The 27,175-nt window shown below is 39.6% G+C and overlaps 1 protein-coding gene across 13 annotated transcripts in view; it reads right to left on the reverse strand.

Annotated features, from left to right (window-relative positions):
- adgrb1a (adhesion G protein-coupled receptor B1a) overlaps positions 1–27,175 on the reverse strand; it is a 169,301-nt gene that overhangs the window by 14,456 nt on the left and 127,670 nt on the right. For 8 of the 13 annotated variants that reach the window (XM_069702081.1, XM_069702090.1, XM_069702084.1 and 5 more), the window contains 7 exons: positions 17,525–17,628; positions 15,832–15,934; positions 14,419–14,569; positions 14,255–14,324; positions 13,894–13,960; positions 11,058–11,143; positions 2,246–2,344 (listed from right to left, as the gene is read on the reverse strand). In XM_069702081.1, coding sequence (XP_069558182.1) covers positions 2,246–2,344; positions 11,058–11,143; positions 13,894–13,960; positions 14,255–14,324; positions 14,419–14,569; positions 15,832–15,934; positions 17,525–17,628 — 680 coding nt within the window. Of the gene's footprint in view, positions 1–2,245; positions 2,345–7,308; positions 7,369–11,057; positions 11,144–13,893; positions 13,961–14,254; positions 14,325–14,418; positions 14,570–15,831; positions 15,935–17,524; positions 17,629–27,175 lie in introns of all 13 variants that reach the window. The other 5 variants (XM_069702089.1, XM_069702093.1, XM_069702087.1 and 2 more) reach the window with 2 other exon arrangements.

Genomic DNA, 27,175 nt, shown 5'->3' on the forward strand with positions numbered 1-27,175 from the left:
ATTTTTATATCTCATAAGTACAACAAGAACAAAGCTTTAGTACTTAAATCAGTCTTTGACATAGAATTATGAATTGGTGTACAAAAGCAAAATGAAATGGGGTCTAAATCTCTCAAAAATAGTCAGGGAAAGCATAAGAACTTTGTCACTCTTTGAAAAGTCTTTGAAAAGTAGAGCTCGTATCTCTATCAGTGCACCGAGCTCCACAGGATCAGCTACGATAAGTGTTGTCATTTTCAGAGATAATTGATTGGTTAGTAGGCGGTGCATTTTGATCTGTTATCTTAAACATAACCTGCTCCCGTATGTACATTTTCACCTTCTTTATAAAGAAAATTGTAAGTTTTAGATTAAAAGAAAAAATCACACCCTTCATGCAGCTGTCGCAGCTGCATCATCAAGAACAGGAGCTTTAAAAACATCTTAAAGACCTGATTCGTATTTAGACTGTTTCTCTCCTAAAGATCTCTGAACTAACTTCAACAATGGTCTCATCTGAGTGCTGAAGGATGATTTAATTGTGAATGAACTCTTCCATATTTGATCTGATCATTCTCTCTTTATTAACCGCCTACGTACTGTAGGCTTTTGCAGTTGCTGTAATTAAACCACTACTTAAAAAGCTTTCGCAAATCAATAATTTCACAATTTGCATAGAAAGGATTTGTTTGACAATCTGCAGTCAGGATTTAGAGTGCTTATTAGCACAGAAAGAGCAGTGGTACAATTTGCCATTGGACATGTGGAGTTATCACTTTATTTGTCCTGCTTGATCTTAGCTCTGAATTTGACAAGATTGATGACAGAAAGTTGAACACGTCATTGGAAGTAACTGCACCAGGTTGGTTAAAATCATATTTAGCTGATAGATTCCAATTTGTGCATGTCAGCGATGACTCTTCCATACAAACAAAAGTGAGTCATGGAGCTCCACAGGGTTCTGTACTAGGATCAATACTTTTCACCTTATACATGTTTCCCTTAGGTAATTTTATTTTCTTTCCTCACCGCAATTGTTTTTTGTTAAATTGTGTTGTAAGGTCTGAACCTTAGTATTTTAAGTTCTCTAAGATTACTTCTGTTGTTATTTGGCATTATACAAAGAAAACTGAATTGAAGTGAACTGCATCAGAGGACCTGGCCACCACAATCACCTGACCTAAACCCAACTGAGAGTTTATGGATGAGTGGCACCACATAGGGAGCTCAGCATATGTGGACACTCCTTTAAGACAGCTTTGGGTAACAATCTCCTTGAAGTTGGTTAACAGGGGAAGATTTTGCCACGGTGTAATAAAAGCAAACAATGGCTGATTTAAGGAATCTAATACCTAAAACATGTTTTTCTTTGTTCAAAGAATTTCTATATTTCTACATATTTTTTCAGTTTTGTTTTACACTGTAGAAAATAGTAAAAATACAAAACCGCTGACTGAAGTGTGTCCAAACCTTTGACTGGTACTGCATATAAAATACTGTCATATTGCCCAATCCCAGTGTGAAATATATGTTATAGTTATATATGCCTGATTCATTTTTTTCACATTGGAGTACTTAATCACTCGCTAACAAAAATGTGTGCTCTGTTTATGGAGTGTTAGCGTGTCACAGTACAGACTATGAAGTAATATGATGTGTACTAATTGTTCAGTCACAGCTATTTAAGACATAATTTAGGAATTTAGAAGCTGTATTTGTGGGTTGTAGCAGAGATCAACACTAGCTGCAACAATAAGTAACTATACAACTAACTTTATGCAGACGGTACGATCAGATTCTATTAGCACAACAGCTAGAAATATAAAATTATGGCCCAGGTTGAAAATAATGGAAATGATCCATCTAGGCACTCAGATCACACACAAACTGAGACAATACATGTGTATTGCTAGCCTCTCTCCATACAAAGTCATGGCCTCTCAATATCTATTCTAATCAGCTTTGTTACTCTGACTTACTTAAAAGACAAATTGACACACACACTCATTCTCATTCAATCATCAAGCACATAATCATAATTATTTGCATATACACAGTTAACACAGTTTGTTTTCTGGAGCAGCACATAAGCTTTAAGGGTCTTGTAATACTGAGTGATATCCTCCCAGCCAGGGCATCAGGGGGAAAAAATGACAGAGGGATAAAGGACAGAGAACCAATCAAGTGAAGGAGAAGAGGGGAGGCGTACAGTAGAGGAGAGAACAGAGGCAACAAGAGTTAAGGAAAAATAATTAGCGGGACTAACATGGCGTTACTGGTAGCTGTGGTGGAAACGTCAGCCGAAGAGATAACTCCGCACTTGGCACATTTGAGCGTCATATTGTACAGTGGCACTGTCATCTGACTGCAAAGTCAAATTAACACGCTGTAACATACACAAACAGATACAAATGCACCTACACACAGACTCGCACAGATGCACGTGTGCACAACAGCACGCACAAACAGTCACGCACACACAGTGAGTCACAGTGTTCTCACACAATCTCTCTCTCAGGGTCCAGCTTGGAATTTGGTGTGTTTTAGGGTTTACCGGTGTGCGACTCAGGGGGAGGAGGGACAAGTGGCAAAGCCATGGCCATTATTGGAAGTTTTCTTAATCCACATGGTGTCTGATTCTCTTCACAAATGACTGGTTTGATAGCCCGAAGGAACTGGGACTCCTCTGGGAGTTCACAGCTTTTCACCCACCCAACCATTTATCTGCTTGTAATCCAATAAAGCTGAATCTAAAAGCCTAATTTCATGCAGGATTTACATCTCTACTGCTCCAATGATCATGATGTGCCTCAACCTAGGGTCATCTTTGATTGTACTGACTGCTCATTACAAGCAATGCCCACCTCTCGTGCAAAGATTCACACACAGACACATCTGAAAGCTCCACTCTCACAAATCTACATAAACATGTGCTCCATTGAAGTCCGTTTTTATAAAGGATAAAACTCTCCTTCCATTGTGATTTGAGCGTTACATAACATCAATGCATCCAGTTTATTACAGGAATTAAGATTTGACAAGCAGTTAAGTGACCAGTAAACTTAGTTCTGCTAAGCTGATACTTAGCTCAAAGATCTGGAAGTAGAAGTCCAGTTCATTTCACATGTTCTACATGGACCATGTAAAATGAACCGAGTCCAAAGGGAAAAGCCAATAAACAGTAAAAACCTGGAGAAAAATTATAGTTTGGACTGACTGTCTGACTGCAAGTACTCCTTCCCTGTGTGACTTACTCTTTTCAGTGCAGGCACAATATCTTATAGATAACCAGCATAGTGTTATCACAACTAATAGAACCATTGCCCAGAACTTAGTTGGAAATTCTAAGAAAATAACCTAAGACTTAAGGAGAGGAGACTGCTTCAAACCTAAATAGCTATTTTAGATTTCAAAAATCCAGTCACAGAGCTTAGTATCGTGTTTTAGGCAATGCAAGTGCAATGCGACTGTCCAACGACCACATTGTTTAAATAACAAAAATACTTGCTCTAAAAGGTTTGGTCAGGTGCAATGTTGGCGGGTCGCAGCTGTGTTCAACCAAGTTCTATTTTATTTTCATATTTTTTGGGATCATTGGTGACAAGGAGGGAGGAAACATGTGAGGGTTTCTTTAAAGAATGATGACCAATGATCCCAAAAAATATGAAAACATAGAAATGAAATAGAACTTGGTTGAACACAGCTGCAGGTCATTTTGACCCAAGGACAACACGAGGGTTAATTAGTTCACTAAATATGATGGTATTTACTTTCCATTTGTATTTCCCTCAGTATACACTTACTCCAGGTATGATCACCAATAAACAACTTCACTTCATCTTTCTTCGAATGCACAAATCTCCCAAAACTCCTCACACTGTTTACAACTCTGTATATCTCTCCACTGCTGTTGCATGACAAAGACAAACTATAATGCAGGAGATATTGACAAGTAATAACAAAGTAATCTGTTACCATATGGTCTCCTGCTAAACAACAATTAGTGCTGAGGGGCAGAGAAGATCGATTTTTGTAGCCTTTGGACGGCTGGATTAAAAATCACATCATGGAAGAAATTCAATTTCAACTAAAAGGGCAATTCAGCCGCTAAATGTACGCTGCAGGCACAGATATTAAAAAGCAATCAACACTTTTTTAAATCCACCATTTCCCTGGACCGAAGAATCGGGGGACCAAGGGTGGGTGGTTGGACGGGTGGAATGAGACACATTAAACTAAGTAAATAAATACATATCCAATATAGACAAACGTCACATCCATCGGGTACAACATAAACCGTCATCTATCAACTTTACAAGATGTGGGATGGAATTCTCGGCCAAGATAAATAGATAAACACTTCCATCTTAAATCTTCATCTTTGATTAACCAACTAATATTTACGAGTATACCTGTACATATACAGGCTTGACAACTGAAACAATTACAGCACCTGTTAGAGAGGAAACAAACTACAGTTCTGGTTTGAGTTGGGCCTCTCCTGTCTGTTTTAATTTTCTCAGTGAATTAGCCTCTAATTTCCAGAGAAAAGGAGACTCCACAGCGAGGCCTGTCTCCAAAGTGCGAGCCGACCTGCCTCGTGCAGATGCTACAGTGCACTTGATTAGATTCTGCACAAATCAATTAGCTTCATTAAACACATATTGCATTTGATCCTTGAGAAACACATGCTGCAGAGGCACGTGGGTGAAGGGCGGTGTGGGGTCATTCAAAGGTAGAAAACCATTACACATCCTTTTTGTTGTTGTTGTTGTTGTTGTTGTTCACCAGTTGGAGAACTCCAAACAGCAACGGCAAGGCATAGCGAGGGCCGCAAGTCAGATTATACTCAGATAATTTAACCAACAACCAAACAGCCTGAGCAAGTTCAACATGTTTTATCCCCATTTATCATTTGCCTTCTCTACTATGAAGAGCTTGAGAGACATGATTTTCTACCATGTGCAGTATGTAGACAATCAAATTATCTCAAGTACAGAGCAATTGTACCATTAATTATGTTTCAACTTGTTTTGATCATGATATGATGGGATCATAGTAGGCAGGGCGACTATTTCATTCGTAACTGTGATCACCATCTTTTTGAAATCGCACCAGTGCAAATTTAACATATACACTGGCCACTTCCTTTATCTCTTGTCTGTATGATGCACTTTATGTATTCTTGCAGGAGGTGAACGCAAATGCGGGTGACATGACCCCTGTTTGCTTATTCAAGGTGATATGACACTTTCCTACGAAAGACAATTTTTAAGGACTTTAAGATTCCTCTGTCACATGGGATCACTTTGCTTTGTGGGATCCTGCTGTCAGATATTTCCATCAAACATGGTCTTTTATGCAGAGAGCTCACTGTCAGACAAAAGCTGAAGTAGAACAGCTGCTCTGTCATATTGCAAAGAGCCAATTAAGGCGGTTGGGTTTCTATAAGTAGGTTGTCTTCTGGAAGCTTCCACGTGAAGGTATTCCTGGCAAGCAGGGGTAACATTCACTGAAGAGCTTACATACTCTGTGTATCCTTTAAATTCCTGGGGATCATCCTAAAACTCGACATGAATAGAGACACACATTCTAGCTACTTTCTAATGGCAGAAGATGATTACATGGATACATTCAGGGTTGTATGACTTGTTCAGTCCATTCTCATACTCATCCCAGGGCTTCAGATACAGCCATTTTGTCAACATGTTGGCATTAAAGAGATATGCACACCCTTTGGTGTCAGGTTGAACAGGAGGTCATATGATGGAGTAGCAAAAGTGACAAAGTCTGCAGGACTGTCACCAGGGAGACACCCTATTAAGTGCGTGAGAAAGAGAAAGTCAACTTGGATTTCTTTTAAGTGATGTAAGTAAGTTATTGACGTAATTTAAAGCACTTGTAAAGTAACTCAAGTGACATACATTACTTCTTAAAAATGACCTGTTTTAACACAAACCATAGCATGTCATACCAAGGAGAAAGGGAATGGTAACTCTCTCCCTGTTCAAAGATGGTCTGTGTCAAACGGGAATGTCCACCTTCATATGTCTCAGGCTGTCCACAGACTCCTGACTGAGGGCTTCCACCACTTATCGGTCGATGATGTGAACAGTTTTGGTCTAGTGTTAACAACTGACAACATCGGTGAGCTGATGCGCGGACCTGCACGGCTGATGGACCCTGCTTACTAAACAGGTTCCACCAGGATCTTCCCAGTGGGAGTCTTCCATACACGGCTGGGCTCGATGAACGGCAGCAATACACCACATGAGCTGTCTCTGAAAACCTGGGAGTTGGTGACGGGCTTCAGGAGTCAGTGGACAGCAAGCCCCCAGAAACGGCACTCAGCGGTGAGGTTATTTTGATATAGTGCCTCACACAATGCAAAAAGCGTTTTTCCATTTTCCTCAGCAGTAAAACGGAATATATTTCTGTTTTTGTGTGAGACATGCCCCCACATGTACTCAATCCAACAACAATATCCATAGTCATTTCCATCCCAAAACATTTGGAGGAGTATTTAAATGTTAAATATTAATATTATTATTAAATATATATTTTTTTGTCTAATTCCACTTACTGCCGCCTGTTATCACGTGACCAAAGTACCTTGCCGTCATGGAGCTTTCAGCCACATACCATGGTCTTATATGACCTTAAGTGGACCTTAAATTAAAATTAACTCCGTCACACTGATCCCAAGACCATGAATTTCTATTTTCTAGTCCTACTTACTATCAGGATGAAATTTAAGTATAAAATAATATTATTTTATTGATGTGATTTCAACAGGGCATTTTGAGCCACAGATTGGGAAACAGATTGTGCGACAAACAGACTGGACAAAGGAGCCTAAACTGGTTATCAGAGCTTAATTTTTAACGTTCACATTCAGAAGATGAAGGAAAACCCCCCAAAAAAATCAAACTACAATCACATCAGTTCTAACTGTCAGTCAATCTATGTTTCTATGAGTTACTCTATCAGTCATAGAATACAAACGCACAGACACAGTCATGACAACCATACTGACCTGGCACACACACATTCCCATACTATTCAAGAGAATAGAAAATATTAATATTACTGCACTGCAACTAGCATGTTATTGAGAAGAGTTTCTCTAAAAGCAGTTCAACTTAAGGCAGCATTGTGTTACAGGATAAAGCGGAAATTGCAAGATCAATTTTGAAATAGAGAGGTGAACAGGAAGGAAGTAAAATTAAGCCAATCAGAGGAGCTTGCTAAAGGATTCAGCAGGTTTGGTGATGGGCAGGGCTGTTAGCCATACATTAAGAATAGGGTGGGATGGGCAGGTATTTTTACCCAATCACTGATGACATGGGAGGGGGCTTCTGAGACTGATGTGTTCCTGATTGCAGAGCCCTGAGTGAGAGAGAGGGGATTCTGTGCAAACTCAAACATGACATTTCAGACAGCAAAAACAAGTACAGTTGAACAGAGAGATCATCGAAGAAAGAAAATATCTTTTTCAGAGAGAGAAAGAAAATAACATTTGAATACACCAACAATGCTAATGGAGACAGAGCAGCCTACAGGGTAAAGGGGAGCAGGGTTCATGTGTGCCAGTGTATTTTTGGAAGCCAACAGTTCAGTGACTTTTGTCACCAGTTACGTGACAAATACTGCAAATTTCATGAACTCTTTGTACTTGAATATTCATATCTGTTGAAAAAAATATTGTGACATTTACACAAATAATGTGCAAAGAATGATTTTGCGTCATGATTTTTGGTTTTGTGTAGTTATATTTATAATAATAATATTCAATATCAAAAGGAAGCTTAGAAATGAATCTTGTTTCCTGACAAAACATTAACATATTATATCCTTTTACCAAGTAAGCTAGTCTCTTATATCTAAGGGTTGCCTGGTTTTTGCAGAAACTACAGTTAGGCAGTTGTCAAATACCACAATTAGTGCAGCATGCATTAAGTCCAATGATGGTCAAGAAATAACAAGACCTGCTGCTAAACTATAATATCTTGCTCCGTGGTCCTCATTCAAATTTGACGTTAGATGATGGCCTCCACCTGTTGTTGGAGTGACCCTAACTTGTAAGCAGTAAGCCCACATGGTGGTGGACCCACGTTATTTGTTTAGGGTGGGCCTGGTTGGGGCACTGGATGTAGACCCAGTCCTAGACGCTTTCTTCAAAAGCCCCCTTTCAGGTACAGTGAGCCCTCGCTATAACGCGGTTCACCTTTCACGGTCTCGCTGCTTCACGGATTTGCATCGTGCATTGAAATCACATTACGACTATATGTAACGTAGATATATTTAATGTCCAGTTCTATCTATTTCAATTGTAAAATAAAGGTTACTACTTCACGGATTTCGCCTATCACGGTTTCTATTTGGAACGTAACCCCCGCGAAAAACGAGGGTTCACTGTATTGCTCAAAGAATGAGCCTTTTCAAAATTTGCCTTAGAAGATTCTGCCAAGGACCTTCCCTCAAAAGCTTTCAACTGCATTGTGGCAGTTTCTGTAGGGGCTCATCCTTAACTCCACCAGACAGGGTGTCTCACGTAATTTCATGCACATTCAAAAGATGCCAGAAAAATGATGCAGATGTGTCATCTAGACGAAAGAACTTAGTTAAGTTCCAGTAGCCCGAATGTGCCCATGCAGAGAAAAGCGCCGGCATGTTGACATTGCAAACACTGCAACGTTGTTGGAAGGTGTATTTGCCACCAAACTGTTTTCCCTCAGCTTTCAGTATTTCCTACTTTTGTATTGAACATATATATATATATATATATATATATATATATGAAACCTTAATTGTCTCAACTCGCTGCTACTAAAAATACCAAAAGGTAAAAAATGGTTTATTGGGTAAACCGTATCGCCCATCGTCATACCTTTACTGCACTTAGCTGCAATTGACAATAACTTCAGAGTACAACTAAAGAAAATTAATTGTGAATTTTACAAAGTATTTTCAGTTTATTACTACTTTGTTTTTATTTCTGTTGCTCTGGCCATGGGTTTTATTGGTTATGGTAACACTACACTCACAAAAGTACTTGGAAATGCAACAAAACACTAATTCAGATGATAAGATAACTTTGATGGATATTACCAAAATAACTGATGGCTAGAGCTAAAGAAGTAATAACCCAGCTGTAATAAACCATACTTTTATTTTATTTTTTTAGTGCAGACTTGCTGTTTAAAAGCCCTGCTTCCCTTTACTAGAAACAACCAAGCAGGAGAAAAAAAAAGATATGGATGGTTTTACAGAACTTCACATCAAGAGCAACACCTGCAAACAAAGAGCAGCTGGAGGAAAATGATATACATTTGAAACTTAAAAGAAAGCAATGAAATGGCTCATCATCTTGCTTAGTCTGTGCAGGACCAATAACCAGACAGCCTTCCCCACATCTTTTTCTGTGATATCTAAAATAATGTTTGTCCTCCATTTAGTCAAAAGCAGTGACCATAGCTTTATGTGAGTCACATGCTATATGAGAACATTTATTTACTTTTGGTCACTTATCTTTTTTCATATTCATTCAGTCACATTTCTGAATCTTTTTTTGATTTTCTTGGTGCTAAGCATTAAGGGCTCTATTTTTGTGAATCTAGGCGCAGGGCAAACACAGGTCCGAGTTCTGTGGCTACGTGTGGCAAACTTTTTTGGTAATTTGGTAAAACCCAACCCCAAAGGCATTTGTGGCCAGTGTGGCGCAGTAGTAAAGTAGGAATAAAAAAAGGTGTCACGGCTGACTTCAATCATGGCCAATAAAATCAGCCCCTCTCATCCCCTATAAAACCGCTGTGGTGCAGTGTATCGTCAATTTTGTAATGGCTTAAGAAGGAACAGACCTGCACTGAATACTGCATTTTACACAGGAGTAACACAGGATGATAATAAATTGGCTTGGGAAGAGGTATCTAACATTATAAAGATCTATTCCCCAGCTATATAAGGAAGTGATTTTGGGGTGGGGGCATCATATTAGGTGATGCATTGGAAATGTGGATCATGTAACTCACAACTTTATTTGTTTTTTCATCCTTAATTAAAAGTAAACAAAGAAGACTCATCCAATATACTGAAATCAGGCTCTGGAACAATGTTGAGCATTTAGAGCAGAAGCAAATAATGCAGACTCAAAGCTCCCAATGCAATTGATTTATTAACAACACTGATAAAGAGCAATGTGCTCTAAATGTCACTGATGTGGTGTAAATATTTTAAATTGCATCGGGAGCCTGAAGTGTGCATAGTTTACTTTTCAATCATTAATTAAATAAGGCTGCCATGCTGTAAATGATGCAGCGTCTTGCATGGCTGGCTGGACAACTAAATACGACAAAAGCTTTTGAATTGTTAGCCCTTAATGTGTCATTTAAAAGCATTTAATTTATAGTTAACCTCAGTTGCCTTTTATATCATGTGGCTGAGATTGGCTACTGCGTCATGACGCACTCCAACTGCCTCATTCACATCGAATTCAACAGACAAGAGTCAGCTGGAATTTTTATATGATTAAGTAAATTGGAAGGTTGCCTTAAAAAAAAATAAATCTTGTTTTAATTATTCATGTAATTGGATGTAATTGTTGGATAGTTTTGTTCAAGTGAGCTCTTGCCCACTGGAGCCATGAAAATAGCACTCTGCCAGCTGTGTTGCACTTGGACTGGTTGGTTGGAGCTGGTTGGGGCTTAGGCGCAATTTCACTTCAAAATTGACACAAAAATTTCACTGCATCTTTACTGACACACTCCTCGTTGGACAGTTCCACCCATCTTGGTGCACCTGGGTTCCTGTTGAGCCACAAAAACCTGGCAGAAGTGCAGAAGAAAAAAAATCCCCTTGCACTGTACCAAAGTGCCAATGCGCCTGGATCTCCCCTCAGACCAGCATTGTGCCGGTACAAAAATAGGGCCGTTAAGTATCATCTTCAGCCAATTTAACAATGTGTGGAGAGATAGCCTAGGATAATTTTTAAGCAGGCCAATAACTGTCCCATCCCCTGGCTGAGCCCTCAGGCTGGTTATAGGTCACTGTGTAAAATGAATGTGTGATATAAGGCATACCCCGCCCTCTCCTTTAGTTTCATATCAGTAATGCCGTCTTTGGACACCAGTTTGTTAAAAACGAGAATCCCAATAACCATGTTAACCTGCCAAAGAGAAGAGGCACAGGATTAAAGCAGAGAAAAGACAGTTTATTTACTTCAAAGCATGCAGCGAGGCTCTGCTAATGACAATGAGGGATGGCGATGGTGATGATGTTCATCACGACAAGATGATGACAGCAGCATGCATATAATAGAGTCATACCACAAACACTAGCTGTACTTACTGTAGGCTCTGCACTGTAAATACTTCATGGTATCATGTTAAATGTTAGTGACATGAAGCATGAGAAGTAAAAAATAGTTGAAAGGATGGATTGCTAACACATATTAGCTGTAAATATAGAATGTGCTAAAACAAAAACAGTACATAAAATATGAGCTGTGAAATCAAAGGTGTTGTTGGTGGGGTATCTTTGACTGTAGTGAGTCCTACAATGTTACAGCTTTGAGGAAATGTGTTGAACGAACCACTCTGATGGTGGCCAGAGTGAGCGGTGTGACTGCCAACTGCTGCAGCAGCTTTATTAGAGAAACAGCATGTGCAAAAAAGACCCCAAAAAAAGCTGTTCACTTGTAGGTGGAAAAGAAGAACATGAAAGTGAATCAATGAAACTGTGGCAAATGGATTTGATCAGCAAAACAAGGACACCGTGTCACTGGAGGGTGTGTTCTGCCAGGGTTTACGTCTGCTATTACCTATCAGCTGAACATCAGGGGAGCTGGGATGGCAATTTATATAGGGAATAACCCCCACATGTTTTTTATGGTTAATGTGAGGCTGTCCTTGTTCTCATTTTATACAGTAGCTCTGAGAAGGAACACTCAATATGCTATTTCTTTCATCTTCTATCATCTGATATATGAATATACTGAGTCTATTATTTTCTCTATTGATATAGCTGGGGTGTGCAATATTGAATTTATTCTATGGACACTTAATAAAATATTTTAAAGGACTGGAAACGTTCAGGCGTTACATGAAGTTTATCATCGTGATTCTGAACTGTGATCAAAAGCAAATCATGTTTAAGGTTTCCCATTACATGTTTTAACAAACATTTGCCAGCCCATGAAGAGCTATTGTTTGTGGCCAAGTTATAGAAGTGTAATTCGTGATCTTTTAATTAAAAAAAAAAAGAAAAAAAAAAATCAGGGTACTTAAAATACTTAATAACACTGACAGTGAAATATAAATGATAATATACACTCTTCTTATTGAAAAATGTGAGCACAGAACTTAAGTTAACTTATTTTTTGTGCACTTTTAGCTAAGCAAATGGCACTAATTAATAACGTATAAATACATTTTCAGAGAAAAAAAGAGGTAAAGTAAATAAGGGCAAAGAAAAAGTATTGGAGGAGCACAGATGGTAAATGAGAAGAGGAGGAAGCAGGAATATAAAGAAAGACGCAGGGAAGGAAAATAAAAAGTAAATAAGTAAAATAAAACAGCAGGACACAAAAGAAGAAGTAAACAAGAAAAGGAAGAGCCGTAAAAACTGGAATTACCACCTCACAGTTGAACACCTCTCCCAACCAGTGAAGTTGCAGTTTATATCCTTATCTGTGCGAACTCATATAATATATGCAGTGAAGACCTTGAAGGTTCTTTATATGTGTTCATATAAGCATGTTAACGATAACAAAGCTAACTGACAATAGCCAAGGCTTCGAAGAGGCTGTAAAGAGGCTACAAATGCTAAAACGTGGATGCTCATCATCATCATCATCATCAACCCAATTACAGCATCTATACAATCACCACAGTTTTAAGGTGGACACCCAAGATTTGTGTCACCAGTATTTGACTAAATGTGAAATATAATCAGAATCTGCCTTTCTGTTTCTGAGTTATAACCAGAAAGTGAACACAGAAGGGTTGACCTTTGACCTTTTAAATATGAATAGCATCACTTCGCTATTTTGTCCGATTAAACATTTGTCTGAATTTTTGTCAAAATTAGCGCATAGATTATTGACTTATGCCCACAAATGTGTTTTGTGAGGTCACAATCACCTTTGACCTGAAATAAGCCACCGAAGTAAGGGACGTGGATTAAAATAAAAAAGACGGGAAGGAAAGGGGACATAAACAAGAAAGGGAAACATCGGGAAACAAAGGAGGAAAATTAGCAATGAAAGAAGGGGAAGGAACAACACAAACAAATGACAAAAAAAGGAGGTGTGGAAGATGAGGGAAAGTTGGGGAAGAAAAGAGAAGGTAGATGAGATAAACGGGCAAAGCAGGGAAGTTCAGGAGGAACTAAAGAACAAGAGTCGGAGGAGGGGAGAGAATGTAGGAATGTAAAAAAGGATGAAAGGAGGCAGAAAAGGAAATAAAGTGTGGGCTATTAGTGCCATCTTCTTTTTTATTTACTGTTGCAATGAGGTACTGTTTTTAGATAAATTATTTTATATCTATAGAAACATACAACAATGCACTGCTCTGTTATTTTAATAGTGATTGCTATTTAACAATGAGGTAGAACCTCTAACCTGACGATGACCACCATGATATTACTGTGTCCAGGGCCATTATTTCAAGTTAAGTATTGTGTTTTATTTAAACAATCTTTGAAATGTTGTATCTGTGGTATCATATATTTCTATATCTTTGAATAACAGTTATGACTGTGATTGATTGTTAACACAACTATTATTATATACTCCTGGATGGACATACAGTCAGAATTTAGTTAGAGAATGGAAGCTATTGCTATTGGTAAACCTCCATTAAGTGGAGAGGCTTTGAAAGCAAACAAAACACAGACTAAAGAGGAAAGAATAAATACCAAGACTACAGCTGCAGCAGGTCCAACAAATGCATAGAGAAGACCTCCTTCCAGAGACAGCCAGCAGCTACGAGAGAGGAGCAGGAAGATGTCGAGAGATGAGATTAGAGGACATGGAGATGGGAGAGGTTTGACGTGGTAAAGATTGAGCAGTGAAGAGAGATAGAATGAAGTGAAAGGTAGAGGAGTGTGTGCATGGCAAGAATGAGGATGATAAAAGATAGATGAAACAAAAGAAAGAGAAGTTAAATAACCTGCAGAGATAAACATCTAACCAAGTGTAACATCCAGGCATTAATAAGTAGTTAAAGAGAAGGATGTGTACGGTGGCAATGGCAGATGTGTAGGAAAACATGCTTACTAGCTCGGTGTTCCATATCCCTTTGCCTTGGTGAATCCCACGGAGATCGCCACAACTAGAGCAGGGAGACCTGGGAGGGAAATCAAAAGGGATGGTAACACAGGAGCAGTGAGATGAGCCCACATTAAGAGAAGAAAATGACAGACAGCGGAGAGAAGGCCCACCCCAGCCAAGACACAGGAAGCGCTTGCGTATGATGCGATTCCTGAGGCGGCCTGTCACTGCCATGTATGACTGCCACGCCTCGGTCAGAACCCAGCAGAATGAGGATAGGAAGAAGAAATGAAGGAAGGCAGCAATCAAGGTGCATAAGACCTGAAACAACAGAAAAAAGAAGGAAAACAAGTGAGGTCAATGTTATTAGTTCTGCCGAGGAGATTGTTTTTGGTGCAGTTTGTTTGTCCGTCCTTCAGCGGGGTTATGGATTTAGTACCTGCTTGATCCTTATTAAAAAAAATTAAAAAAAACAAGAGGATGCTGGGAGATGGATGGCCTTAGAATATAAGGAAACCCAGGAAAAACAAAGTGTTGGCAGTAGGGATGAAACAAGCACTCGGCTGAAAGGAGTATCCTGTACAGATAATGCACTTTTGACGAGCACAAGTATCATCTGAGTAATTGTGTCGATATCTGTAATTGGTAACTACTGGCTTTGGTTTTAACAGACACTAGCTGTGTCCACACACGAGGCCAGCGACACACAGAGCCCCGCCTCCTCGTTTACACCGACTGCTACGGCTCTCGTCGCAGGTACACACTCTCGGTCAGTGTCCAGCATCCACAGGAATTAACAACAACTCGTGACTTTCCTGGTTAATTTCTGTCATCGACTCATTTCAATCTTCAGCAGAGTTACTCGGAGAACTGTTGCTCTGACGAGTCGCAAGTTACAGCTTGTGACTCAGACCGGTGTTTTCCTACATCGGCTCGGAAAAACGTATGGCAAGTTCCCACCCACTTCCGGATTAAGTATTGATGCCTAAAATCAAATTAAATATGGAATTAGTTTAAGAAGGACCACTGATTACAAGAAGTGATTTTAACTAACCATTGTAGAAAACATTTTTTGAGTATTTCATGAGAGAAGTTGATGCTTTTTGAATGGTGGTTGAAGGTGTTTTAGAACCAGCCTCTACTGGCCCTCGGTGGTATTATATTTTAAAGCATTTCCACATTGGCTTCACTGTTCACACCCAGACTCTATGTCCATTTTTATATAGAGTCTATGGTGGATGGTGGTAAAGATCTATTGTGGCAAAACATTGGCAATTCTAAAAATACTATGGCTCAATATCACAATCCACATTCACGGGCACCGGGAATCCTATTGGATACACATACTTGCTCAAACTTAATAAAGCACTCAAGGTGATTTGATTCGAAGAGAAAGGGTTCGATTTCAACATCACCACATATATCCAGACATGTAAAGTGGTTGCAGTTAAAGATTTACGTATAATACAAAAATAAAAACTACTGGCCTTGGCAGAGGGCTGCACTCTCCATGTGCCGTTCTAGTTCATGAATATATAAAGTGTATCACCTTGGTAATATGAGAGATCCTGATTGGATCTTACCTTGTTCCGTGTCTGAGTCTGTCCAATGAGAATAAGGGCATTGGAGGAGATGATGGAGAGGCAGAAGTTGATGAGGATAACTGAGCGCTCCGACCGAATGTACCTGCAGGGAGATGAAAGAAACTCTTACTACGACTGAAATGAGCAGTGAGACCTGTAGCCAAGATCACGGCTTTAGTTTTCAACCTTTCTCCAGATGCTATAAATGACTGGATTTTGGTGAACGATGTATTTTGATATATTTCCGGAGTTTCCCTTCCAGCTGCCTGTTCAGAATATCTTAACTGTAGTAATGTTGCAAGCTACTTTCATGCCAGGCATCATTCACCTGGGACAAAAACACTAGATTCATCCAGTTTGTCAGCCAATTTCTCTTTGCAGTGTATTTGCACATTGTTTTTGAAACCATAACCAAACCAATAAAAACTTAAGTCCTTTCTGCAGCAAAAAACAGGTGCATTTAGGCAGGGCAATATATTTGAAATGTATTAAAATATTTGATATGTATTTTTTTCCAACACCAACATGTATCTGTGCAACAGAATATATTGAATTCTATGAACTGCATTGAGTCTTTGTTGTTAAGTTTTAACAGCAGTTTGCTTCAAATTTGAAATGTGGGCACACATGTGCTAACCCCTGGATTCCACAAATCATATGTTCCGTCACTTTGCGTGACATTTCCCTTCATTGCCCTCTGAGAACTGTTCAGAAGAAAAGCATTTTCTCTTCCCAATTTAGTTGACTTTCTGATTTGGTCATTTTTGCTTCATTGTTTTGCTTCTATTGTGGGTAAACTTGTATTAATGGTCTGTTTTTTTGTCCTTTTATTAACTCATAATTATTCAATAACTGTATTTCTCAAACAGTGTCTGTTAGCAGGAGGAGAATACAGTTCTTGTTCTATTAGACATTAACGAAGTGATGTGCGGATTTGAGTGTTTAATTGTAAAAAAAAAAAAAACGACCAGGTTCTTTTGGTGTTCCTGTGTCTTCCCGCCGGCCTGATCTGTGCAGCTTCCATCAAAAATAGACCACGTGTATTTTTAGAAAAGTGATTTTGGGACAATTTTGGTGATATTTAGTTCACAGACAGATGCATAATTCATCATTGCATCAATGATGACCAGCCATCCTGGTCCAGCTGCAGCAAATCAGACCCAAATCATAGTCCTACCACCACCAACAGTCTGTGGATTGGTGGACTCCAAATACTTCATTTCTAGCCTGATGAGCATCGTCAACTCTTTTTCTGACACCCTCAGAAATCTCCTCTGTTCTTGCCATAATGGACTTCCACACTCACAGATGTGTAATATTTAATTAATTTGCCCAAATAATAAATGAGCAGCCATACAACATTTTATCTAATTTGTTTATTCAAGTTCCCCTTCATGTACTTTCACGTGATAATCTAATTAAGTTATAGGCCATATTTATACAGAAATACAAATGTTTCTAAAGGTCCTGATATTTTTTAATCATGATTAATAATGTTTAAGAAAAGCAATAGTTATCTTTAATGATTATTAATATTCTGCTAATAACTAAACCTGCTCCAAGTCGTGCACAACAGATGTATGTTGAACAAAACAAATCCTCCCACCTGTTGAGATGCTGGTCTGATGTTAACACACCGTATATTAATGACAGCCCAGTGCTAATATTTCAAATGTAAGTTGTATTATCTCACCTCCAGACAGACACATAGATGATGATGAGTAGCAGCAATGTGAGCGAAGACACTCCACAGCCCACGATCAGCGTCACAGATGGGAGCTGCGTCTTATCCATGTTCTGAAAAGACAGGAGTAAAACGTGAGAAAAGGAAACCTAATGACGCAATCAAGATTCATTAGCTTATCACAACATTTTATTTAGCAGAGACCATGTCTACTTGAGTGTAAATACTAACTAATGCAACAGTCACACAGTGCATAGTAAAAAAAAAAAAAAAAAAAAAAAAAGTCAAATCCGTCACTGCAAACAGAGAGAAACTTTGGCAGTGTTGCACATTCGCGGTGTGTACAAACTGACAGCCCCTGTCAGCAGATGAATGCAGAAGCAGAAAAGATTCCCTGTTGACTCGATTTGTTGAGACTTCACCTCCTAACTGGGTCACTCGTTGATCTAATGCAGTGGACTACATGTTGCTTACCATCACTTCAGTCCCTCTGATACCAAAAGAGACTTAAAGGAGAATTCTGACTTTTTTCAACCTGGTATATTCAAAATTCATTGTGGTATGGTGGTATCGTGCAACTTTATTTTGTATATTACATTACAAAATATGAACAGCATTTATTTGGGCACTTATAGGGCGGCACGGTGGTGCAGTGGTTAGCATTGTCGCCTCACAGCAAAAAGGTTCCGGGTTCGAATCCGGTCCTGGGCCTTTCTGTGCGGAGTTTGCATGTTCTCCCTGTGCCTGCGTGGGTTCTCTCCGGGTTCTCCGGCTTCCTCCCACCATCCTAAAACAACATGCACCTCCCCAGCTCCTCCTTCCCACATGCTGTGTCCCTGAGCAAGACACTGAACCCTAAATTGCTCCCGATGTTGTACCATCAGTATGTAATGTAAAAAAACACAAAAAAAACACAAAAAACACATAAAAAAACACCTTAACCTCAAAAATCTTAAGAAGCACTAGTAAAAAAAATAAAAAAAAATAATAAAAGTACAACTCAAATAAATGTTTTGTAGGGAGGCTGTGGCTCAGACGGTAGAGTGGGTTGAACACTAATCAGAAGGTTGGTGGTTCAATCCCCAGCTCCTCCTGTCCACATGCCTAAGTGTCTTTGAGCAAGACACTGAACCCTAAGTTGCTCCCAATGATGTACCACTGGTGTGTGAATGTGCTCCTGATGGCAGCACCCTGCATGGTGATCTGTCTCATTAGTGGGTGAATGGGAAAACCATGTTAAAGTGCTTTGAGACTGAAAGGTGATAAAGCACTATACAAGTACAGACCATTTACCATTTATAACAAGATCCATGCAGTTTTTCAAAAAAAGCTAACCAACTACTATAATTTCTGCATTATGAGTTTCAAATGCAGGCAACAAGACTTTTAATGACAGTGCTGGTATAAATGCATTGAAAGGTCTTATCTTGAACAGATACAGTGTATTCAGTGGTTCAAGTTGCTTTTAATCTGTTTAAAGTGCAGCTCAGTACTTAAATCGTAACTTAACACCAGGCTGGAAAATCTGTTTCACTGCCATACAGTTTTAAATGTGTTGTTCTAGTTCTGACCACAGCCAGCATCACTGATGGATACAGTATTGTTGGTCAGACGTGTGCTCTGTTTCCCCTGTAACCACGCCCAGCAGTGAGGTCATGGTGGACTGAGTTCATTTCTATGTCATGGCAGCCCGATGAGGAGTTAGGCCCGGGACACACTGCCTGCCCGGCGTGTGCGTTGCCTCTCACTCGCTGACCAGCTGCGGCTTGGTTGCACTGTGTGTATCCACACCGGCTGCCTCCTACGATTGAATCAACGAGTCTCTCTTTGATAATGGCCATCGGTGCTGAATTGTTGAGGTCTGACAAGTGATGAGTTGTAACCAAAGAGCCGGCACATTATTTTTGTTTTCCCTCGTACAGCCCGAGACACAAAGACACACACAGACACACACCGAGACAGAGTGGCGATACAGAGAGGGAGGGAGAGAGCGGCGATGAAAACCCCCGCCCTTCACCTGGGGAAGTGTTGTCATGCCTACACTGGGTTTATACTATGATTAGACAGTACAAATGTGATCACAGATCGTTTCCCTTTATATTTTAGCTTTGAACCGTACGCGGCACACGTGATAAATATGCGTCGGTTGCTCTGATCCGTTAATATAGACGTCGAAATGAAACTACACCACGAAACAACAGGTAACACACACACACCATGCAGGCAGCGAGTTCCTGGCATTAAACCAACAGCGCATGATAAACAGTGTGAGGAGTGCACAGCACGCTTGTTTGTCACGTGCGGTTGACTTTCTGTGGACAATAAAACAGGTGGACAAACAACAGAAGTGACGATTTGACTCTCACAGAAAAATTATTGTCTGTCAGTGACTGTCAGCAGGTAGCACCAGTTGGCTGGCTGTACAGCAGTGTTTATGGTGGTAAGTGGTGGTGTAAAGGTTACCGGAAAGACTTCACACAACTACACAACTACACACACACACACACACACACACACACACCAGAGGAAGCCAAGCACTGCCTTAAGGAACTGTGAACTCAGCTAAAAGAATTTCACTGGTGTAGCTTTCAGTAGAGAGGCTTTCTGACCCTGACAAGAACACAATTATGTGAAGAATACACACACACACACACACACACACACACACACACACACACACACACACACACACACACACACACACACACACACACACACACACACACACACACACACACACACACACACACACACACACACACACACACACGCATGTATCTGGTATCCATGGCTTGAGAGAAGTTGACAGGTTGCTGCTTTTTGGCATCAGTTTCAGAGCAAGGTCACTTCAAGGGGAAGCATGAAGGAACAACAAAACCCAGAATCAGCAGAAAAAACACACACACACACACACACACACACACACACACACACACACACACACACACACACACACACTAGTGATGCTTACGAAGTCAATGTCACACAATCAACATACACATAAGATAGAACTGACATTTATTTTGTTTTATCCTGAAACCTCGCAGCTGAACACATTGTACAGCAGACATTGTCTTGGTTGCCGTGGCAACCCTGTAACATGGCAGCAGCTGCAGCAGAGTGCATGAGAGTGAGGCTGAATGTTTATGCCTCAGCTGGTTCTGATGTTTCAGTTTGACAATACTGATCTCTAAATATAGGCACAATAATTAACTCTGCTTTGCAACCTTTTTTTTTCAGTTTTAACTTTAGAAGTTCAAATATATTCATGTATATAACTCAAGATGTACAACGAGATGAGAAAACTTAATCCAATCAATAAGACAATTGGAGCAATACAAAGCAAAATTATAAAGCACCAAAAAACAACAACTAACAAATGCATATGACATGCTGGAAAAAGTAAAGCATGTACCTCACACCGCCCAGATTATCTGCCATCACTAATTTTGGATACCTTTGATACAAACAACAGCACAGCATCAGAAGATACCTGCTCCTCCTGCTGCTTTGGTCCATTGGGACTCTCTCCACAGACGCTTCCAAACATGTAATTGGTCAATCAAATATATTTAACCACACATTTGTAGTTTTTCTTTAATTTCAGGCAATAGTTAACAGACTTTTGGCATCAAAACTTTTGGCAATTAAATCTCTTTAATCCAAGAATTTTTCTTAGATAAAAAAAAAAAAAAAAAACGGACTCTTATGGGGACAAAACATTTGCCAACACCAACTACTACATTGTAACTTGTTAGTTTGCAACTTAACTCAACCCTCATCAAAAAGCAAAATGAAATGTCTCCGGTGCAACATTCAGATAAAGAGATAATAAGGCAGAGACAGAGAATACAAATTAATGAGGAAAAGCCTGTGACAGGCTGTTTTATTTAGAAAAAAGATAATTCAGTGTTTGCCATCACTTGTGAACAAACTGGAACATGTATTTGTCCATATCATATCACCTGTATTGGGTTGCTCTATGTTTGGTCAGAAACCATATCAATCAGACAAACAACCAGGTAAAACCAGGGACAGTTCTCAGGTAGATGCAGCAGAGTCACTATTCTGCTCCAGTCTACTCCAAATAACTGTGCAGAACAACAGCAAGTGTTCCTGAATCTCAAAGACAGCTGATACCTCTGCTCTGTCATTTCCATATTTCTGTATAATCTGATCTGGCAAAAATAAAGAAAGAATGATATCCGCCTGGTTGGAGAAAGGGTAAACTACAGGTTCTACCCGAAGCCCGGAGAGACACTGCCTGCATGGAGGCCACAGAACAACTTGGTTTTTACAGCCCATAAGCAACACAACCTTACTGCGGCCTGTTACCAACCTGGACGGTGCAACCTGCAGTTTCTCTCTATTAGCCAAATGTAAAGTTATTGTGGCCCATTCTTGTCCAAAACAAAATAGGTACTTCAGCATGCTAATACATTTACAGTGACAATTGCTACAGTGCTGACATTTAGCAGGTATAATGTTTACCATATTCGCTCTCATAGCATAGCAACTCATTATGCTAACAGTGGCCATTAGAACTGAACACACAAAGTACATCTGAGGCTGATGGTGAAGTCACTAGTTTCGCAATTTGGTCACAAACCAAAAAATGGTGACTAAATGGCGACGCTAGCTGAGGCAAGGGGATAAAGTTATTTCAATATTATCTTCTGTGGACCATGAAAGTGCTACCAAATTTCAAATTTCTAACAAAATGTGAAGCTCACAATGGAGAGAAAGGAAATGTAATGGGCTCACCATTTACTGGACACCACAACTGACTTCAGCAAATATTGTGCAAATGGATCCAGTAGATGTTTAAATATTCCACTTCACACAAGAAATGTTTGACCTGCTGAATGACACATTTAACAATAATCCACCTGATAGCTCAAAACATTTCTTATTAACAAGCATTATCTATTAGATAATATAGATTGTATGTAGCACACATGCACATTAACTCAAGAAGAAAGTCACACACATGCGGAAAACGTTGCACCTTTTGGCACCAATAGTTTGCAGGCAAACTATTGACATGTATTGGACATAAAAAAAAATATATAAATAATTACTCAGTAAAATCTAAAAATTCAAACGTTATATAAGTAAATAAGTAAGTTTCTGTTTGACCCCTATTACCTGCTGGGTGATTGTTTACATCCATCATTCTCGCCCTGAGTTCTTCATTCTTAACTGTCCTTTTTCCAGAATTAACTTGCATCATTTCAAACATCCAATATCTACTGTTGGTTGCAGTACAACACTTAATTTAGTGTATAAACTTTTAATTTGAAGGGAAATAATATAAAGTTCGTTTTCAAGGAGAGAGGATGGAGTCACTTCTCCCCTAAAAAAAACAGCAGCAGGAGTCCTATTTTAACAGCAGCAACTTCAGAAGTGAAAAAAATAAACTATACATTACATTAAACATACAACAACATTGGGACGCTGTGTAAAATGATCATTTGTAAATCATGTAAACCCATATTTAATTGAAAATAAACTACAGACAACCGATCAAATGTTGAAACTGAGTAATTGTATTGTTTTATGAAAAATATACGCTCATTTACAATTTGGTGCCAGCAACACGTGTCTCAGGTCAACAAAAGACTGGAAAAATGGTGTACATAATGCTAAAAAAAAAACGCCTGGTGGAACATCTCACAACTAATTAGGTTAACTGGCAACAGATCAGTAACACGAATGGGTATAAAAAGAGCATCCCAGAGAGGCAGAGTCTGTCAGCAGTGAAGGAGGGGAGAGGCTCACCACTCTGTGAACGACTGTGTGGGAAAATACTGCAAACATTAGGAATGATGTTGTTCAACGTAGAATTGCAAAGAATACGGGGATTTCACCATCTACAGTTCAGATATCATAAAAAGATTCAGATAATCTGGAGAAATCTCTGTACGCAAGGGAAAAGTTGACAGGCTGCTGCGTTCTCTGTACGCTGGAGTCAAATTCAAAATGAGCATGTTGTTTTTCATAAAACAAAAGGATTTCTCAGGTTTGAACATTTGATATGTTGTCTTTGGTCTGTTTTTAATTAAAAATATGGGTTTACGTGATTTGCATGTCATCGCATTTTTTTTTTAAATTCAAAGTTTACCGAGCATCCCAGTTTTTTTGGAAACAGGGTTATATCTCACTGTCAAGATAATAATTTTAACACCACAGAGGAAACACTGGAGGAATTGATCCTGGTTGAACCAGCAACCTGATTTTAACATCCCATTCATTTCATATTTTTTATATTGTTCTACTTCATTTAGTTAATTATTCCTTTTAAGACGACCGTCTTCTTCTTCTGAAGGCCAATGTAAATGCCTTAGATCTTAACAATTAGACCAGAGTTCAATCTGCCATTTTGTTAAATTTTTGAGAAATGATTTTATGAAATAATTGAGAAAAATATGAATCTTGTTTTAGGACCAGTCAGTGTTCAACATTGTAAACAACCTCATATCCAATTTGGATATAACAACAAAAAAAAACACTCTTCTACTTAAAGATATAAATAATAATACATTTTTTTCATCGAAAGAACATTGCCAGAGTGCGACAGTTTCTCTTTAGAGACGATACTACGACTGCACACGTTTATTACCTGCAGGATTGACTATTGCAATGCTCTGCTTTCTTGTATTCCTATAAAGAATACATATCACAGCTGCAATTACTTCAAAACTCAGCTGCACATGTAAGAGAGCACACATTACTCCAATTTTAAAGTGTCTGCATTGGCTACCTGTCTACTTCAGAATATATTTAAAAATCCTTTTACTGTTTTTTAAAGCGTTTAATGGTCTTAGTTTGCCCTTTTTAACAGATTTGCTTTCATTGTATGAGCTTTCTATGGCCCTTGGGGCTTCCGGTAGTAGCCTTTTAATTAAACCCAAAGTCAAAACTTAAGGAAGGCATCATTTAGTATATGGTCCACATTCCTGGAACAGCCTCCCTGAGGACCTGGAGGCCATAGAAAGTGCTGATATTTTTAAGAGAAAACTCAAGACCTACCTTTTTAGTCTGGTTTTGAATCTATATTTATTTATTTTACCTCTGGCTCCTCAATCAAACCAGATTTATTCTAAACATAAATGTATTTTAGGCCTAGCATTCAATTGATTATGGAACTTTTTTTTCAGAAGGAACACCACAACACTGAGCAGAAGGAGTGAATTTAGCAAATGACACCACAATCACTTCTGGAAAAAAAATGACTGACTTTGTATTTCATGGGACAAGTTGAAGCTTTTGTAGTGTATTGGAGGCTTCACTTTTCAGAACCGGAAACTACCTCCTTATACATTCTATGGTTGTGTTTTTAATAACAGATATGGCCTAATTCTGGCACAGGGACGTGCAAGGTGGAACAAGTTTACGTTATTTACAGCAGTAATCATCTAAACCCAATGTGTCTGTGTCGGTAGCCGTAACAGCTCGGGCCTAATGCTGTGTTCAGGTGGAAAAAAATAAGGTGAGATGAGTGGGCAGTTGATCGCGGGTGAAGTGTGGGTGGACATGAGGGGACCAGGACATGAGGGAGTTTGACCACCCCCACCACTACCCTTCTAGCAGGAGATAATTGGCTGAGTTTATAGCCTGTCTTGTCTCCAGGTTTGATGTGTGTGCCGGCGCCAAGTTAATTAAATCCTTCTGATTAATCTGCACTGCAGTGAGTTCCTTCCCTGAAAGCAAAATTAAGAGAAAAAAAGATTACGAGTGCAGCAGAATGAAAAGGCATCTGCTGAGACAGACTAACTTTCACTTCCATCGCAGCCAATGAGGGACCTCAGCTGGAAATCTCTTGATGTGTCCAAACAGGAGCGTTACCATTCACAAGAAAGTGACCTGACTAAGTTATTCCACGTGGGCACAGTTAGCTTCCGCTGCTGAGGAGGTCATTCCTCCAAGAAATCCTTCAGGTGAACAATAAAGGAGTTACGAACCTGAAAATATAATATATGTAATCAAATAATATTTGAGTCAAACAGAAATTCAGTTAACATTATCTGATATTATAGCAGTGATTTATTTCTCTGTATTAAATCAACTAAATAGCTGGAGTTTTAGGAGAAAAAAACAAGCCGGCATCATCTCGAAAGAAGACTGGTGTTTACTATTGTATGATCGAACAGAGAAAATAAACAGCAAATTAACCAATAATGAAAATAATTGTTGCAGCTGCAAATGTATTTTTAGAACGTAGCATTTGTAATGTATTTAACAAGCTGGCAAATAAAACCATGACATTCAGAATAGGCCGTTGCACATCAGAATTCCTATTGATCTTCTCAATGAATGAAAAGGCAAATTATATTTTGTACAACCGCAGAGCAAGTCAAGCTCACGGCTTCATATGAAGCCATGATGTGGCTAGCCTCGTAGCTCGTAGCTGTCTTAGTATACTCACCGGTATACCAGTAAACACAGCCACTGGATACGTTTGTACATTTCAGTAGAGCCACACAGGACAGCTCCATTTGTTAATCTGAGTTCAAGTATAACTATCATAAATATTTTGGTGTCCTTTCATACAACACGAATGCAGCGTCAATCATAGAAAGCAGACGCTCCAGTGGCCTGAAGCCCTGCAGACCTCGATCCGTCCTGTTTACTTATTTGTTTCCCTTATGATGAGAACTAATTGGCTAAAGAGGCTTGTCACTGTGTCTACAGACTCCTGGCAGCATATTCAAAGTGAATAAAAGGATAATGCATGCTTACAGCACCTAAAACAACAAAAGGACGTTCATTCCCCCCCCCCCCCCCCACCACCACCACCACCACCACACACAGGTCTGGCAGTGACAGTAAACTGGGTTCAGGGGGTTTGTGCCTTTTACTGCAATGCATTTTTTTCTCTGTTTTTGCCTTCAACACGTCTGCAGTGAAGCTGGACTGAACAAAATGGACACAAGCGATGGCAGCAAGAGAAGACTGATGTAGTAAGCAGAGGAAGCGAGGGAGAGCTGAAATATAATGCAGCATCAGAGCATGAAAAATTGTGTGATGAAATGTCTGAGGGATAGAGAAGGCAGGGATAGGAGGACGAGAGGAGCGGGGGGGGGGGGGGTGAGACAGAGAGGAAAAAGGAGGTTGGGGTGTTTGTCATGCTGGGGCTGTAGGAGGCTAGTTACAGACAGAGTGGCTGGGCCAGTTAGAAGCTACTATGTGTTGCAATAGGAATAATTAGCATGGCAGCCATGCCTGTCTCACAAAATAATAGTATGGGGGGAGGGGGGCAGAGTAAGGAAGGACAAGAGCTGCCTTTTTGGCAATTTAGCTTGCCTCAAGGTGCCAAACGCTTCCCGGATGCAACAGAGCTGCAAACAGGCTGCCGTCTGCACAGTGAGGGCAGGCTGCAGGGGGGGACGCCCCATTATTAATACCCTGATTGGCTGATGTTCATATTTCAGAGACTACAACAGAGCAAGACTATAGGGCCCTATTTTCGTCCCTCTAGGCACAGCACAGGTACAGCACAAGAGCAGCAGTACAAGTAGGTGTGGCCAACCTTTTGGGTATACATCTATCCAATCAGCTCGTCTCGTTTCCTTACGGTGCAGCATACTGTCCATTTCTAAAGCCTGAAGAGCAGGCCGGCACCGCAATCTCAACTTCACGCAGGAGGAAACCGACATA

Source organism: Brachyistius frenatus, unplaced genomic scaffold, assembly GCF_029030835.1.
Source record: "Brachyistius frenatus isolate BFR_SWC_R1_liver_20210118 unplaced genomic scaffold, ASM2903083v1 Contig_40, whole genome shotgun sequence".
Taxonomy (NCBI): Eukaryota; Metazoa; Chordata; class Actinopteri; family Embiotocidae; genus Brachyistius; species Brachyistius frenatus.